Below are 14150 nucleotides of genomic sequence, written 5' to 3' on the forward strand. Positions count from 1 at the left end.
GTGTCATGTACGTCGCCAGTACTGAGGAGAGCGACTTTTTTTTCTTCTTCTTCTTCTTGCAGTCTCTTTTTGCACCGACTGGTCACTTTCGCTAGCAGATGATTCTTGGTGGCCAATCAAGAGCCCTCTGCCTCTGGCGTCATGAGACGCGAGGATCAAAGTGGGAGCAACTGGGCGACGTCGCCGCCGCTGCGCTCTCTCTTGCAAAGCAATATTCTCAGTAAATTAGCACTTCCCCAAGGAAATATTTTTCGTGACGGTTCCTGAAGGTAGTATACTCATATGATGGTGTAAAAAAATATGTTTCAAGTCCTTTCCATGGGTATCAAGACAAAATCCGCAACGAACGCCATCCGAAACAAATAGGTATTGAAGCTTAGATTGCGCATGCGTGTGAGCATTAAACCCCGCGGGACCATTCTAGCTAGACTACATAATATTCCAGACTGCCTATGCTGTCTCTGTTGGAATCAAGAAGTGCGCTTCGTGGCTTCCACTATCTGTGGTGGCTTCGCGGGCCTGCGAAACCGAAACTCAACCACGCCTGCGAACATTACGAATATGGTGGTTTCATTATTGCAGATCAAGCCATGCCGTTGCCAGTTAGTTTACATAATCAAATGTTTCATTGTAATATTTTTGTTATCTTCTGTATCTGTTTACTGGAATAATAACATTTGAATTATGTAACTTAACTAATAATCGTTTACGCAACTGCTGTCGCTGTCTGCTCGCTGGTAGGAGAGATTTAATGGCGGAAATGGGAGTTCTGTAGGCGGGCAAGAGCTAAATAATTTCTTGGAACGAGACGACCGGAGGAAGTTGAGGATGGGTATTTTGTTCGGAAAGCACAAGAAAGCAAGCAGGGTCACCGAACAAGACAAGGCTGTACTGGTAAGGAATCAAAATCGTCGTAGGAATGGGCAACATGTAGAGGATTGAACGTCTGCTATCTCTGCTGCAGAAATGTTTTGGTTTTAATCGAATGCGACGTTGTTTCGTTTTCAGCAACTGAAACAGCAACGAGACAAAATTAAGCAGTACCAGAAGAAAATCTTGACCAACTTAGAAAGCGAAAGGATTTTGGCTAAGAAGCTTCTACACGATGGACGCAAAGAGTACGAAACCTCCGTTTTTGCTGTTTGTTAAGTCCGTTCAATATCAGGTGTTTCAATCCAATTGTCTTGAATGGCAAGCTGCCTCGCAGCTGTTCTTGATAAGTTGCGAGCGGCTGCTTTCTACACTTGCAAATATCATAACACCGCCGTATGATACGATGTTTTTTTTTCTTGGAGCATTATATATAATTTGCATTCGGGTATTTTGCGTTGTGCTGAAACATTGAAAAGTTCACGGTAACATGTGATTACGCTACTTTAATCAAATTTTGGTCTCGTGCCCGTGGTTGCTAGTGGACGAAAATAAATAACATGAAAACTCTAAATTATAAAAATTACAGAGTCAAGAAAAATTCGTGGACAATGCACGTTGATTTCAAAAGAGTGTGCTACTACAAATATTGCAGAGGGCACACTGGTTGCATTTAACTGTTGACAAGGGATTGCACACACGGGTAGATTCAGACCCTCGGTTGGCGGGAGGGGTTCCTCTGTCGAAGTGCATAGTGGGGAAGGGGAGATAGGGAAATCCAATGTATAAACTGACGTTTTGTGGGGAGTGATCACGCCCCCCTCCCCCCCTCCTTGGATCCGCCACTGGTTCCACAGAAACAGGTGCTGCACACGTTCAAATTACTTCCTCATGTTTTCATATTTTTGGAACACAAATGGATGCATAGTAACGCATGCGATATCAAATCTTTCGTTCACAGCCAGGGCCGGCAAGACAGGGGGGCAGCCGGGGATGATGTTTCAGGGCCAGAGCGACACAAGACCCGTCGTAACCATATAAAGATGAAAGACTTAGACTATGATCTATCATGTTGTCGTATCATGTATGAAGACTATGTTGTCGAGATGTCATGCCGGTCATGGCGCATCCCCGGGTCGCATAATTGCTCCGTGCACGACCCTGAGCACAGGCATTGTGTTTTGTAGCACATTCGTGGTATTTTCTAGCACACGTAAACATTTCTATCTCGCATTCCAGGAAAGCCAAGTTATTGCTCAGAAAAAAGAGGTTCATGGAGCAAATGCTGGACAAGACAGACAAGCAGCTGACAAATTTGGAACAGATGGTAGGAGATTATGATTTAAAATGCCACCAGTGTTTGCTGTAACCAACTAATTTCTTCTACCAACATTTCCAGACCCACGATTTGGAGTATGCGCAAATAGAGCTTCAGATAGTCGAAGGTCTCAAAGTTGGTAACGAGGCCCTGAAGAAAATCCATGATGTAAGAAAAATTTACTCTTCCATGTCAGTCGTCTTTACTCATAGTCAGCTGGCACATATGGGGTGCATCACACGAAGTAGTTGTCACTTTGTTCCTCGAAAATTTGCATAAAGAATGTACAAAACTTTTTGTTTCTACGAGGACTACATGACAGGAGGACAGCAGGGTTACCGAGACAAAAACAAAATAGAAAGCTGTTCTTTGTACTTTTGAGGCCACCTGACAACAAGACTATTTGTTCGTAGAAACAAACTTCGATAATTTTAAGTAATGCCCTCGTATCATCTCATACAAGACACTTTTCTTTTCATGATTTTGTGGCACTTCATTCAGCTTTTAAAAGAGTGAGGTAAGATATAACAGCAAAATTTAATGTTGTTGGGTGATACGAGTAGTTGCTGTCACACTTGAAATTTTTGGCAGTCTGCCAAATACCTTGCAGGAAAAGAAGACGTTAGCGCCGTATAGAAATAAATGTTTACTTTACGTGTATGGCAACATGACTGCTTGTTTTATACAGTGCGAAAGTCAAATCCAGTTACGAACACTTCTGCTTACCGATCCCAAAATTGTTGGTTTAGACCTAACAAAGGATGGCGGCAGTTTGCTGAAGCAGTACACATTATTTGGGTGGACCAGGACATTCTTCTGCGCCTGTCATTAAATATTCCGCATTATAAATGTATTAAAAGCACATGATTGATATATTTCAAATGTCTAACTTTCCTATGCAAGCCACAGCAATCGATCCACATAGCTTTTTTTCCTTTTTTTTTTTATGGTTGAATTCACATATTGGACCAAAAAGACTCCAGATCTTGCGCAAGAGCATGCTATGTTATTTCTGTTGTGTCTTTAACATACAAATACTGTAATGTCAAGTTTTAAAGCACAAGGGGAATTTCAATGTAATCTAGTCATGTCATTGTTATTCTCTCTTTCCTGAATGGTTAAAGAATTGCAAGAGTGAGAACTACCTTCAACACTGTGCCCCATGTAAATTCACCTGTGATGAAGCTGACATATTGCTATTTGATGATGTATTGATATATATTGATATATCTCACTTTTATAATAGCTAGTCTTGTAGTACCAGTCAATCTTGCATGTCTATTTTTCAGGTGCTGTCAGTCGAAGAAATCGAAAAGATCATGGATGAAACTCACGACAGTGTTGAAAAGCAGAAGGTTTGCATATAAATTTATCCTAAGCAGAAACTTACATTTGTCACAGGACTATGTGCCACATGTCTGTTAAAGTACAAATCAGGTTACAAGTCATTAGTTACTACAGGCTGGTATCTTCTCTTGTAACTGGTTACATTTTTTGGCAACTCCTGCCGTAAATAGCTGCTCCTTTCATTAAGTACAATACCTCGGTTTCTCTGTCACGCCAGAGAACAGACTACAAGCCACACCAATGAATGCACACTCACTTGAACACAAAGAAACGTGGACAATTTTAGTTAGTGCAGCTGCCACGTTACATCTGGTTATATTTCCATGCTACACTTTCGAAGTACTCATTGACTAGCTCTGAAATAACCAAGTTGCCTTGACTTGTACTTTTTTGAACATTACCTGTACCAGTAACATTGTGAAATTGCAAATTCGTACCGTGTTCCCTTTGCTTCCCTCGCAACATGCCGTTGTCTTCTCCCGTTCCTTACCTTTCATAGTTCATCAGTTAGCTACTACTTTTTGCAATGCAGGAAATCGATGAACTTTTGAGCGGTCAGTTGACTGCGGAGGACGACGACGCTGTCCTGGCCGAACTGGACGCACTGGTGGCAGAGGAGGAAGCTGCAGCAGTTGCTAACCTTCCCAGTGTCCCAGCCGAAAAGGGTGAGCCACAAGAAGTTGCGCCGACAATGTTGAAAGAGGAAGAGGCAAGCGAACCACCACCACGTGAGCATTTTAATACATTCGACAGCGGTTACAAAACTCTCTAGGTGGACCTTAGGGCCCGCACAGGACCCAGATAATGAAAGGTACCTCGCAGATGGAACACTTTCCATTCACCACAAAAGACAGTCAATCTCTGGTTATAACGGCCCCGCTTAAAGTGAACTTGTAGTTACACCGTACAGGTTAGGAATGTCCATCAAAATTTGCATTATTCCTATGGAAATCCCCAGTAGACACCACGAACGATTCACCACGAACAAATCAGCTACTACGAACTCGGGTCGTCCGTCGCCACATTTCTCCTATTGGGCAGAACGAATGTACGATACCTGAAGGCTCTACCACTCTAGCCAGCGCCACCTAGATAGAGAAAGCCTGCATACTCGTCGCCGTGACGTAACAACTAAGAGTCGGCCAATGAGGATCGTGTTTTCAACGGCCGTAGCCAATCGCGAACTTGCTTTCAGCGGTAGTAGCCATGGAGACGAGCCACCGTCAGCCGCATGAGCAGCCACTGTCGTCTGTGAGTAATGAACGGCCCTGCGTACTAAATGGGAAAACAAAATAAAGTGCAAAACGGTCCCATATTTTTCTCAAGACTGATTTTCCATAAAGCGTGTTTCACTTTCGGTGTATAGGTATAAATCTGCGAAGTTAGCGGCATTCATTTGCGAGTTCTTGAACTGACTGATTTCGAATCGCTGTAGCAGACGAATTCTGACTATGTGTGTCCACGTAGTGAAGGAGGGAGAGGACGTATTAAGCGGGCCTTCTGCATCTAGGTGGCGTTGCTCTAGCCCCGAGTTGTGACCAATCGCTTAACACCACCACCCTCTCCACTTTTCACATGTGCAGCTGCAACAAGAAAGCAAAAGTGTTACATGAAAGCGGCCATAACTTGTGAACTCTCTAAACGTAGGCATGAAATTGCCCTTATCAACGGCCATGCAGATGATAAAACTGCTTTTAATTCTAATTCTAAACAAGTAATTTTAAATTTCTTATTTCCCGTAAAACTTTGGAAAGGTGCTTCTTAAGACTGGATTTGTTCAACTGCCCCTGATCATCACGGCTCGTGAGGCCAGCTATAACACCAGAGGGAATAAGGGGGGGTTCGATAATGAACAACGTCTCTGAGAGGAAAACTGCGGCTGCTAAGCTTACAGAATTGCAAATATTTTGAGGACTTTATGACTGCCGGAGAGATGTGCGAGTGATAGTATACATTTAAGTGACGAAGCTGCCATTGTTGATGTACTTTTGGAAAACCAAAAGTGTCTGCCGTCGCCTCCACCCAGTGTCACGACGGAGGAAGACCTGATCCATGTTCGTTAGCTTTGTGATTTCGTGCAGACTGTCAAATTCCCAATGCAACAGATCTTCTTCATACGAGGCTACGTACCTGGGGTTCTTCCGGCGACGTAGACACTGTCCTAGCATACGGGGCCTGCTTTCGCTAATCTTGCCGATGACTAAGCAGTGTAATTTTTTGCAAAGGGATTGCATTGGTGTCGCAAAGGACTTGGTTTAGATAATTCAAATGTAGCTTCAATGGACTGATCTCCGAGATCACTGAGAAACACAAGTCCGCGTTTTCCGCGAATTTAAGTTCCCGCAAACTGTTTCTCAACTAAGCCCTGCACCAAAACGCGAAAATATGTCCCTCGCGAATTCAACGACTTTCATAGTATATAAGTTTATATTTAAACTTATATTTTTAAAGCTAGCTAATATGCTTTGCAGTGATTAAGGTACATTGATATTTATTGAAATGTTTTTCACATATATAAAGGCTCTCGAACGAAGTTGCACTGCTAACCCCCTTTTTTTCTCAAATGCAGTGCCACCAAAGAAGGCGAAGAAGGCAACGCTTCCTAAGGAGGAGCCACTCCTGGCATCTTAGCACCTTAGCAGTTCTGTACAGCTATCGTTCCTGGCATCCGTGGAAGGTGTTTTGTGTGGTCAGGTCACTGTACATATGTGTTCACTAAATGTCCATTTTACACGACTTTTCTATCGCAAAGCAATAACGTTTGCTGTGTCAAATAGCCTGTAAATATATTGTTGTCACACTTTCAATAAAAATGTGCAGCTCTGTAGGAATTAAAGTTGACGTGCAATCGGCGTGCATTGTGTGCAAAGTGTGTAGTGAATCATGTGGCATTCATACGAGAATTATCTCATTCCAAATGAGTGTCAATGAAAATGCGTACGCAGGTCTGCCCATATTTGAAATTTGCTGCAAATAGCAACAATGCCTTGACACCCTTTTCTTAACTGTTTTTCTGTAGATTGAATTGGATTCCATTTTCATGGGGAAGATAGCAAAAAGCCAGCCTGGCTTTGGAGTGGATGAGACTTTTCGATAATGCGATGATGCGGTGCTCGACGCAACGTTTATTTAACATGTTAAATTTTGTAATTGTTACCAACGTGCATCATTCGAAGACACCCGTGTTCTGAGGAGAGGAAAAAAAAACTGCCATGGATCAGTCATTTCAAATTTCGCGCGTCCTCTGTGCCCTGGCGGTTACCCTGGCTATAAAATACGTGCATCACCTACGTCTTCATCTGCGCCCAACACTTAAACTAAATGTGCATAATCTGTATTTTCTACTTGATGTCTACATAATCTGTATTTTCTACTATTTTCTACTATCAGTATGCGAGGCTTCTAGGGTTCTAGGTTCTAGGACAAGATCCATAAGGTCAGATGAAAACTGCACCCAGGTGGCGTTGGCACAGCTCCGCCAGTCACGTGCCATGGCGGCGCCGAGTTTTGCGGAAGATTTGATATCGGTTCGGAGTCGTAAACGTCCCAGTTTGAACGAGTTATTCGAAAATTTACCAAAACAACTCACAAAAGATGTACTACAAAACCTACAACGAGCTCTTTTTGAATGTGATCCAGAGCTGTAAGTGATAGCACCTCCTTTTATCCGTCCCAGTCGCGGTGTTTGTGTTGCAGCCCACCTCGGATTCTTCGTGTTCGTTTACCTTGGTTATCAATATCTGCGTACCGAGATTGGGCCAAGGCCCCCCGCCCTGGAGCATTAAGGATAACCGTGAAAATTGCGTACTCTTCATTCAGGTCGTCACGGTTTATACTTAGATGTTCTCGTAACACGAGCACAGTCCGCAGCGTCCCTTCCCAGAAGGGTTGATGGAGCTGCACACTTTGCCCCACTTTCGAAAAATTCCTGGAAAAACCCGTGGCTGTTAAGATCTCTTTTTTGTTTGAGCTTACATGGCTACCACAGACATATATGGCTTGGAAGGTACCTATGCTTCAGAACCATGGGAGACACTCAGTGATACAGTTAACCCCAAGAAAATTATCAATATTGTTGCAGTAAGTTTCGTACACCATCCCCGAAGGTTCTCACACGAAAACAGAAAACGCGTCTTGTGGGTACAGCCGCTTTATTGAGCTTTACATATTTCTCGGTTGCACGTCAAATGTTGAAAAACACTGCGAAGACTGGATTTAATGCTGGTGTTTGGTACAGGATACCCCAAAATGAAGAAGTTGTGAGCAGTTTACTCGGAGTGATCTTGGATGAAAAGACGGGACTCTATGAAAGGCATCTGTCACTGGCAGTGCTCAAAAGTCTCTCCCCTCAGTATGGCTTGGAGGAAATGCTGCTTCCCCTTCCTCCTGATCAAATAGTTATCTTTTTGCAACCCCTTCTGGTCCAGGTATGTTTGGTCTGTGTCAGTCTTCATGTACTGCATCTGAAAGAAAGAAACACCCTCCCCCCTTTTTCTTAGCACATGGAAGACAGAAACAAATATACCGTAACTTCCAGCCGATAACGTGCACTGCGTGCTAACTAAATTGAAACGAGGCTTTTAAAATTAAAGTACCACATATTCGATTCAATTTTTTAGGTGCCCATAAGCAACCTAATGCTGTACCTTGTGGAGCACACTAATATAGACACAGAATGAAAAACAATGTGTTAATAACATCCACGCTTGTGCCAATGATTAAACGATAGACTCGATAGCGCTAGAAAATGAGCTGTAGCTAGCAAAGATATGGATATGATGTTGACGATGGACGTGATTGGAAGGAATCGTAAGTCGTGTTAATGGAATGCAATCGCGACACTTGGAAATGTAAAAAATAGGAGAATACCTCAATACCTTTAACAGGACATTGAAAGAGCAAATCAGGTCAGTCAGTATGAGTGTGAACTAGATTGTAGAGCAACACCAGGTCATGGAATGCACGACGTGATTAACGTTGACTGTCAAAGTTTGTGAAGTAAGTGATTATAGTGGTGATATGTGGTAATGCCAATATGCCTATTATAAGACAACCTAATGAAATGTTGCTGTACCTTTTCAACCATATGGGAGGGAAACAAGGGTGAAACATCCTCAATCTCAACTCACCGAAAGTGGCACTAGAGTTCGAAAATGAGCAGTCCACATTTGGGAAATTAAAATCTCCAAACAGCAAAAGATAACGAATATCAGTTGGTTGCATTACAAACCATAGTGTCAAAAAAGAGAGAGAAAGTGTTGGAAATCGCACTGGGGCTGGAGATAGCGGTCCCCAATTATTAGACTGGTTATCCTGCAAATGTATCTCGACTCACAATTAGTTTCGAGATCGTAAGGTCAAAATACAATAAGGGATGCATGGACAGCGATAAGCACAGCCCCAGCAAACTGTAAACCTGTTCAGTTGTAATCCCAGTGGCGCCGGAAAACCCGATATTTGTTACGAAAGTATGCAGAATTGAGGAAGTATGCATGCAACTAAGTTCAGTGATGCTTATAATGTCATAACAAGAGGCAGCTAAGTTGACAGAAAATTTCAGTTCTTTTGTGTGGACTCTTCTAGCATTCTCATAGTACACCGAAATTGAGCTGGTAATTCCGAATGAACAGTTGCGTTACCAGCATTCACGACTTTCCCTGTATCAGCGGAAGGAATTTTACCACAAAATTCTCGAAGTAGACAAACATCTGGCCAGGCCTTATAATAAGCCGTGACTGTCAATTATATGGTAATTAGCACTGCACGTATGCAGTACCATGAATGTGAATCACGGCGTGTTTGTAGCTTTATGTAGCTGAATACCTTAGTTTGCAGTATGTCGACATCGCACGTTTCATCGTCGATCGCAGTGCTGGCGTCGGGCCTGAAGATAAACAGAGCCTTTTCTTGTGCCGGTGCCAGGCCAAGTTTTGCGGTCGGAGACTTGATAGTTCCTACAGAAGCAGGTGGTCGCTTTTTCCCGTACCTCACAGTGGTGAAACCTTCATTGTCCGCCTCGGAAAGCAGGTTATCGTCTTGCGGTTCAATTCGGGAATTATATATAACCAATTTACTTGAAGATGACCATTGATCCTGGGGTTTATTGAGGCTAGCCGCGTGCTTCGGTACACACTTGTCGGGCACAAGAGAATGACCTCCGGTAGACGAAGCGGTAATAATTCTAGCATTTTGAACGGTAGGTCCAGGCTGGGTGGTAATGTTCTTGCGTGGCGTGTTAGAAAAAGTGTCCTTCGAGTGAACCTCAGGTGCTGGACAAAATTGAAAGCTCTCAAGGCGGTCAGTAATTTGCGCCTTCATCTTGGCTAGCTCAACACGAAGGAAATGACTATCCATCTCAAGTGAGTGAATTGTGCTCACCATTTGAGCCTTCTCTTTCTTGAGTTCTGAGACTTCCCGCAGAAGGATATCAACTTTTTCCGCAAGAAAAGCAAAACGTTCGTTTGTAATGGTGATAGAATTCCTTTGCTCGGGCAAGGAGACAGTAGGTTCCGCCCGTTCAGCCAGAGATATATCGCCCCGCGGGGGGTTCGAGGTGATAGAGGCATTTGTCGCGGGTTTTGTGCAGCGATTGCACTTGTACAGGCAGACATCGTTCTTCCAAAGTAGATCACATTCGAAAGGGGTAACATTAATGCACTTACAGTGAAATTTTCTACCACAGGGGCCAGAGCAGGTAAGCCCCTTTTGCTTGTTTTTCTGTTTGGTATGACGACCAAAGATAGATCCTGAGCACAAAGCACACACATCCGTGCGAAGTGCCATCTTGACCGTATTGCAAACAACGTCGACTGACACTGCTGACACGGCCACAACCAACGCCAGAACACGGAACACAGGTGGACGCCGTGACTGTGCTGTCAGTGCTATTCCGAAACTATGCCGAACCCGAAGCCGCTCCAGCCAGCTGACGTTACTCCAAGGTATATCTAAACAGGTAGCGCAACTCCCATAGGCCCCTGTGTCTTCATAATGACGCCATGATAGAGACGGTCAGCGCCATCCATCCGTTGAGCGGACTACTACGATTGTAAATAAATAATGTCAGGGATGACGTCAGCACTATGAATAATTAGTAGTGCATAATTAGCCAGGGCACGTTTACATTCGCGCACTTTGTCTGCGTTGTATACCCTTTCCCTCACCCAACCAACAACACCAGACGAGAATGCAGAAAAATAATTCACATCAGGTTTAATTAAACATATCAATTCGAAATACATTGAGTTATCACAGATTTATACAATTCCAGACTGAAGGGCATCGTGATGACCACACAGAAATTAGGAAGATTCACTTAAGTTCCATTTCTCTCCTAGAGCTACACGTACACCTAGTGATTAGACGTTTGCATTTATTCAGTGAGTGGCTACATTATAGGTAAATTGCAACGAAACATGGCATCGTTTGTGCACAGCTGATTCCTGCTAACACTCACACTATCATGGCCGCTCGTCCCATGATGAAATTTTTTTTTCGCGGGGCCAGCAACAGGGGATGCATTGTATTTATCTGTTCACACAAGTGGTTCTTGGTCTACAGCTCCGAGATGTGAACGTCGTTTCCTGTTTAACTCAAAAAGTGTACCAACTCAGTATTACAATGCACGGACACAATGCACGGATACAGAGATGCACGGATAAACACGCCTTCTGTGACACATGCGCAAAAGGAGCAGGACACGGAAATGTACTCGGGTGGTAGATGATTTCGTATATATGCACGAGCGGGGCAACAGAAAGTTTTTTCTACATTGAAATTATTAGTAACCTATTAGTACACACACAAGCCACGCCCATGTTGCAAAGTTTTTGTGTTTACGACCGTACCTCTACTGTCAACACCCAGGATCGCTCGCGCATCTTGCTGGTGGCTTTGCCGATGGGTCTGATTTGGTATTTTCGCTTGTTTACGCTACCAGTTCAGATATACAGGTTCAGGTTCGCCTAATCCCTTTTACAACAGGGCAGACATCCATAAAAAGAGTCACAGGTTACTCCGCCAGCGGCCAGCCACGCCCACGCTGTACGCACATGCGCGCGTAAAAAACAAAAAAAAACAACAACAGTGATTTCAAAACATTGTCGACCAATCGGAGCCCGCACAGCCTCTCGGCCAATGGGCTTGCGACGTGGTGTCTGGCGTAGCCACCCTTCGCCAATGGTCGGGGAGCCGGAGTCATTCTGCGCTCAAGTTGGCGGACGTTCAAGTTTCGATTTGCGCCAAATTGTAATGTGTATTTAGAATGGAAAGAATAATATGTTTCTGTTTTCTCTGGAATTCGGGATGAAATCGGGTGCTATTAGCGCTTAAGTACTTGCTGCTGTTACTCTTGTGACTTGCCTAGGAGTTTCTGCTTGCTGTACGGCAAGCAATTATTCATCAGTAAAAGTTGCATGTACCTGGTGGCCAAGTCTGAATTCCTCGAGGGTATAGTTCGTTATCGGGACACTTGTGTTTTAAAAAAAAGTGTAAGCGTTTGAATGCTAAATACCGCATAGAGGGTCATATACGGAAGCTAAAAATATAAGAATAGTAAAATTGTATGGTTTAGAATGTTTTTCATACGCTTTCGAATAACACAACCTGAAGCATATCTACAGCAGGACAACCGTGGCTTTGCTGAGCCTAAGAGATTTGGAGCTTGCCATCTTGTGAAATGTAGGAAGCGTCAAGTTAGGTAGACCTTCATTCTGTAACCAACTGTAGCAATTCCGCAGTAATTATATAACTGTTTACCTGGCCCGCTAGAAAAAGTCAGTGGTCAGTATCTCTGTTTAACTACTGGATATAAATGTTTTGTGGTCCTCCAATTGAAAATAAGCCACCCAAAATGCAGTCACGCCAGGGAAATTCCCGACAGCGAACTCAGACCAAAATACAAACACAAACAAATCAATCAAAAATACAAACACCCAACTTGAACTAATCTGATTATAAGCTAACCAACATGCTGTGCCAGCGCATCTGCCTTGCTGTAGTGCTGAGCATAATGGTAATCAAAATGTGACTTTCATTCGCTAAAGCAACCTCGACAGATATCGTAGGCTCGTGAGGCTAAGAGTTAATCAGCACTATCAGCTTCTTATATATAGAATGTCATCTTAGGAAGCAATCGAGCATTATGTATGTTTTGAGGGATTCTTTGCTGGATAAAGTGAGGCGCTGCATACTTTTGCATCATGGAACGTCGGAAAACGTCACAAATTTTCTGTCACGATGGGCAAACCTGAGTAACCCGCGAGTTTGGTATGACATAGCATCACGTGACACTGGAGTAGCCACCCTTCGCCGGGAACTGTCAGAGTCATTCTGCGCTCAAGAATGCGGACGTTTCGGTTTGTGCCAAATTGCAATGTGTATTCAGAAAGAAGAATGGGGACAATAATATGCTTCTGTTTTCTCTGGAATTCGAGATGAAATTGGGTGCTCTTAGCACTTACGTGTTGTTACTGTTGGTACTGTTCGTGCGGCAAGCAATCCTCAGTAAAAGTTGCATGTACCTGGTGGTCAATCCTGCATTCCTCGAGGGTGTAGTTCGTTATCAGGACCACTGGGTTTTAAAAATTAGTGAAAGCTTTTGAAAGCTAAATACCACATATGTGAGTTAAAGGGGGTCATACACAGAAACTAAAAATATAAGAATAATAAAATTGTGTGGTCTGGAACCTTTTTCAGATGCTTTCGAATAACACAACCTGAAGCACTTCTGCAGCGGGACAACCGCGGCTTTGCTGAGCCTAACATGAGCTCAAGTCCTTTGATTCCTGCTGTAGTGCAAATGGCCTTAGCTGGCACTGAGCTATATATTTTTATTGCACTGATGTATACAGCCTACGCACCTTATCGGTAGATTTGAGAAGATTGCAAGGAAAGATAACGGAAACGGTATTATACCGGAAATATAGCAGGTAACAGAAACAGATATCGCACAGTTAGAATACCTGAAACTGATACGGAAACAACAATAATTTACAATAATAATTCGGGTACCGCAGGACCCGAGTTATTGCAATTCTTCGCCATATCATGTAGATAAATTTATGAAATAAACCTCAATGAAACAAACTAAAATTAACTGAAGAACTAAAACTAAGATGAACTATCAAACTGCAGCATATAAGTAAGTAGCATACAGTAAATAGAAGAAGCATAGTTCTTATACCCTTATGGTGACCTGGAAGTTGCAGGCGTGAGTAAGATTCCTGGAAACCGTGTTCATATTAGCTGTTCACAGAAATCACGTACGTATATGTGCATTTTGAATGAACATTGTCTCTTGTATGCATGCATCCCTAGAGTCATCAAAATTGACTTCAGAACGTAGAGGGATTAAGTTTTGTCACGGTCTTAATGCTCTTTAAAAAAAAAAAAACGAAATGAAAGAAAGCAGGAAAACAAAATGCTGGAGGTGGGGCGGTGCCAAAACGGAAACGTAATGGAAACTAGAACAACAATGGTGGTAACCGAAACTGAAGCAGAAACAAAGGCCACTAACTGAGGGGGTAACGGAAACGAAAAAGATTCCGTTACCTTGCCCTGGAATATCGTATGCTTTCCGAGGAAGCACAGGCTCTTTTGAAATGCTACTACATAG

At 43.2% G+C, this 14150-nt stretch overlaps 2 protein-coding genes and 1 long non-coding RNA gene across 4 annotated transcripts in view; 2 read left to right on the forward strand and 1 right to left on the reverse strand.

Moving 5' to 3' along the window:
* The first annotated feature begins 732 nt into the window (after positions 1–732).
* On the forward strand, positions 733–6387 carry LOC135393320 (charged multivesicular body protein 6-A-like). Its single transcript, XM_064623791.1, has 7 exons — positions 733–894; positions 1009–1118; positions 2110–2197; positions 2270–2356; positions 3478–3543; positions 4068–4263; positions 6105–6387. The coding sequence occupies exons 1-7, from the start codon at positions 829–831 to the stop codon at positions 6164–6166; spliced, it is 675 nt and encodes a 224-aa protein (XP_064479861.1). The 5' UTR covers positions 733–828; the 3' UTR covers positions 6167–6387.
* Positions 6388–6984: 597 nt separating this feature from the next.
* LOC135391683 (AP-5 complex subunit zeta-1-like) overlaps positions 6985–14150 on the forward strand; it is a 34915-nt gene continuing 27749 nt past the window's right edge. For both annotated transcript variants that reach the window (XM_064622022.1, XM_064622023.1), the window contains exons 1-2: positions 6985–7178; positions 7773–7962. In XM_064622022.1, coding sequence (XP_064478092.1) covers positions 7027–7178; positions 7773–7962 — 342 coding nt within the window. In that variant the 5' untranslated portion in view covers positions 6985–7026. The remainder of the gene's footprint in view (positions 7179–7772; positions 7963–14150) is intronic.
* LOC135391684 (uncharacterized) lies at positions 7670–10672 on the reverse strand. Its single transcript, XR_010422079.1, has 2 exons — positions 10198–10672; positions 7670–7998 (listed from the first exon to the last, which is right to left on the reverse strand). It is a non-coding gene; the product is annotated as an uncharacterized LOC135391684 (long non-coding RNA).

This window comes from Ornithodoros turicata, chromosome 4 (genome assembly GCF_037126465.1).
Source record: "Ornithodoros turicata isolate Travis chromosome 4, ASM3712646v1, whole genome shotgun sequence".
NCBI lineage: Eukaryota > Metazoa > Arthropoda > Arachnida > Ixodida > Argasidae > Ornithodoros > Ornithodoros turicata.

Bases quoted from the DNA above. Each gene is read 5' to 3' on its own strand.
- LOC135393320 (XM_064623791.1), top strand. From the start codon at position 829: ATGGGTATTTTGTTCGGAAAGCACAAGAAAGCAAGCAGGGTCACCGAA. The intron at 2,198-2,269 runs GTAGGAGATTAT...CAACATTTCCAG, and splicing joins TGACAAATTTGGAACAGATG to ACCCACGATTTGGAGTATGC. The intron at 4,264-6,104 runs GTGAGCATTTTA...TCTCAAATGCAG, and splicing joins GGCAAGCGAACCACCACCAC to TGCCACCAAAGAAGGCGAAG.